The following is a 1,215-nucleotide window of genomic DNA, read 5'->3' as shown; positions in this document are numbered from 1 at the left end:
GGCCGCCGCCCGCGGCCGCCCCGCGCCTGAGCCGCCCGCGTTTCTCTCCCTGGGCGCCCCTCCGCGCCCCGCAGAGCCCAAGGAGGAGGGCAACCCGCCGAAGCTGAAGTGCGAGCTCTGCGGGCGCGTCGACTTCGCCTACAAATTCAAGCGCTCCAAGCGCTTCTGCTCCATGGCCTGCGCCAAGAGGTAACCCCCCCCCATCACCACCACCATCACCACCTCCTCTTCCTCCCCGCCGTCATCGTCCCCTGCCCCGGGGGGCCCCCCCGCGCCCTCACCCCGCTCGCTCCCTCCCCTCCGCCAGGTACAACGTGGGGTGCACGAAGCGGGTGGGCTTGTTCCACCCCGACCGCAGCAAGCTGCAGAAACCCGGCGGCCCSCCCCACGGGCGCCGCCGGACCTGCAAAGGCACCTTGCCCGCCCTGAGCAAAGACACCAAGAAACAGGTGAGCCCCGTGCAGCGCCCGCGGAGGAAGGTTGCGGCCAGCGCCTGTCCCCAAAACCACGGGGATCCAGGCAGCCGGGCTTTGAGGCCGGTGTTGCCCGGTCGCTCCGTCCCGCAGAGCCCGGTTTCTCTCCCGACGGGCTCGGTGCCTCTCTCCGTGACAACGTCGCTGCAGCTCAACCACAGCCAGGAGGACTCGAGCCGCTGCTCAGACAACTCGAGCTACGAGGAGCCCCTGTCGCCCATCTCGGCCAGCTCGTCCACCTCCCGCCGGCGCCAGGGCGACCGCGACCTCGAGCTGCGGGACATGGAGCTGCCTGACATGCACATGCGGGACCTGGCGGGCATCGGGCACCGCTTCCTGCCCAGCGAGCCCAGCAAGTGGAACGTGGAGGACGTCTACGAGTTCATTCGCTCGCTGCCCGGTGAGGCTTTCCCGGCAGCCCGTGCAGAGATGGGAGCGGGGTGGCGGATGGAGCGGCGGGAGGGGGGAAGTGCCCGTTCTGGGGTGGACGGGGAGCTCCGGGCGGGTGCGATGCTCAGCTCTGCTTTGTGCCCGTCCCTGCAGGCTGCCAGGAGATCGCGGAGGAGTTCAGAGCGCAGGAGATCGACGGGCAGGCCTTGCTGCTGCTGAAGGAAGACCACCTCATGAGCACCATGAACATCAAACTGGGCCCCGCGCTGAAGATATACGCCCGCATCAGCATGTTGAAAGACTCCTAGAGCCACCACGCTCGCACGAACGCTCCCGCCGTGGTGGGCAGCGG

The 1,215-nt window shown here is 69.1% G+C and overlaps 1 protein-coding gene across 1 annotated transcript; it reads left to right on the top strand.

Annotated features, from left to right (window-relative positions):
• Window positions 1-4: 4 nt before the first annotated feature.
• On the top strand, window positions 5-1,209 carry PHC2 (polyhomeotic homolog 2; the record flags this gene model as incomplete). The annotated part of the gene is made up of 4 exons (XM_085302685.1): window positions 5-189; window positions 308-449; window positions 567-873; window positions 1,017-1,209. Coding segments are annotated over 4 exons (789 nt in total), but the record flags the coding sequence as incomplete, so codon positions are not given.
• Window positions 1,210-1,215: the final 6 nt, after the last annotated feature.

The sequence above is a fragment of the Rhea americana genome, unplaced genomic scaffold (assembly GCF_003343005.1).
Source record: "Rhea americana isolate MKP2758 unplaced genomic scaffold, rheAme1 scaffold_1900, whole genome shotgun sequence".
Lineage (NCBI taxonomy): Eukaryota > Metazoa > Chordata > Aves > Rheiformes > Rheidae > Rhea > Rhea americana.
This window is presented reverse-complemented; position numbering and strand designations above follow the sequence as displayed.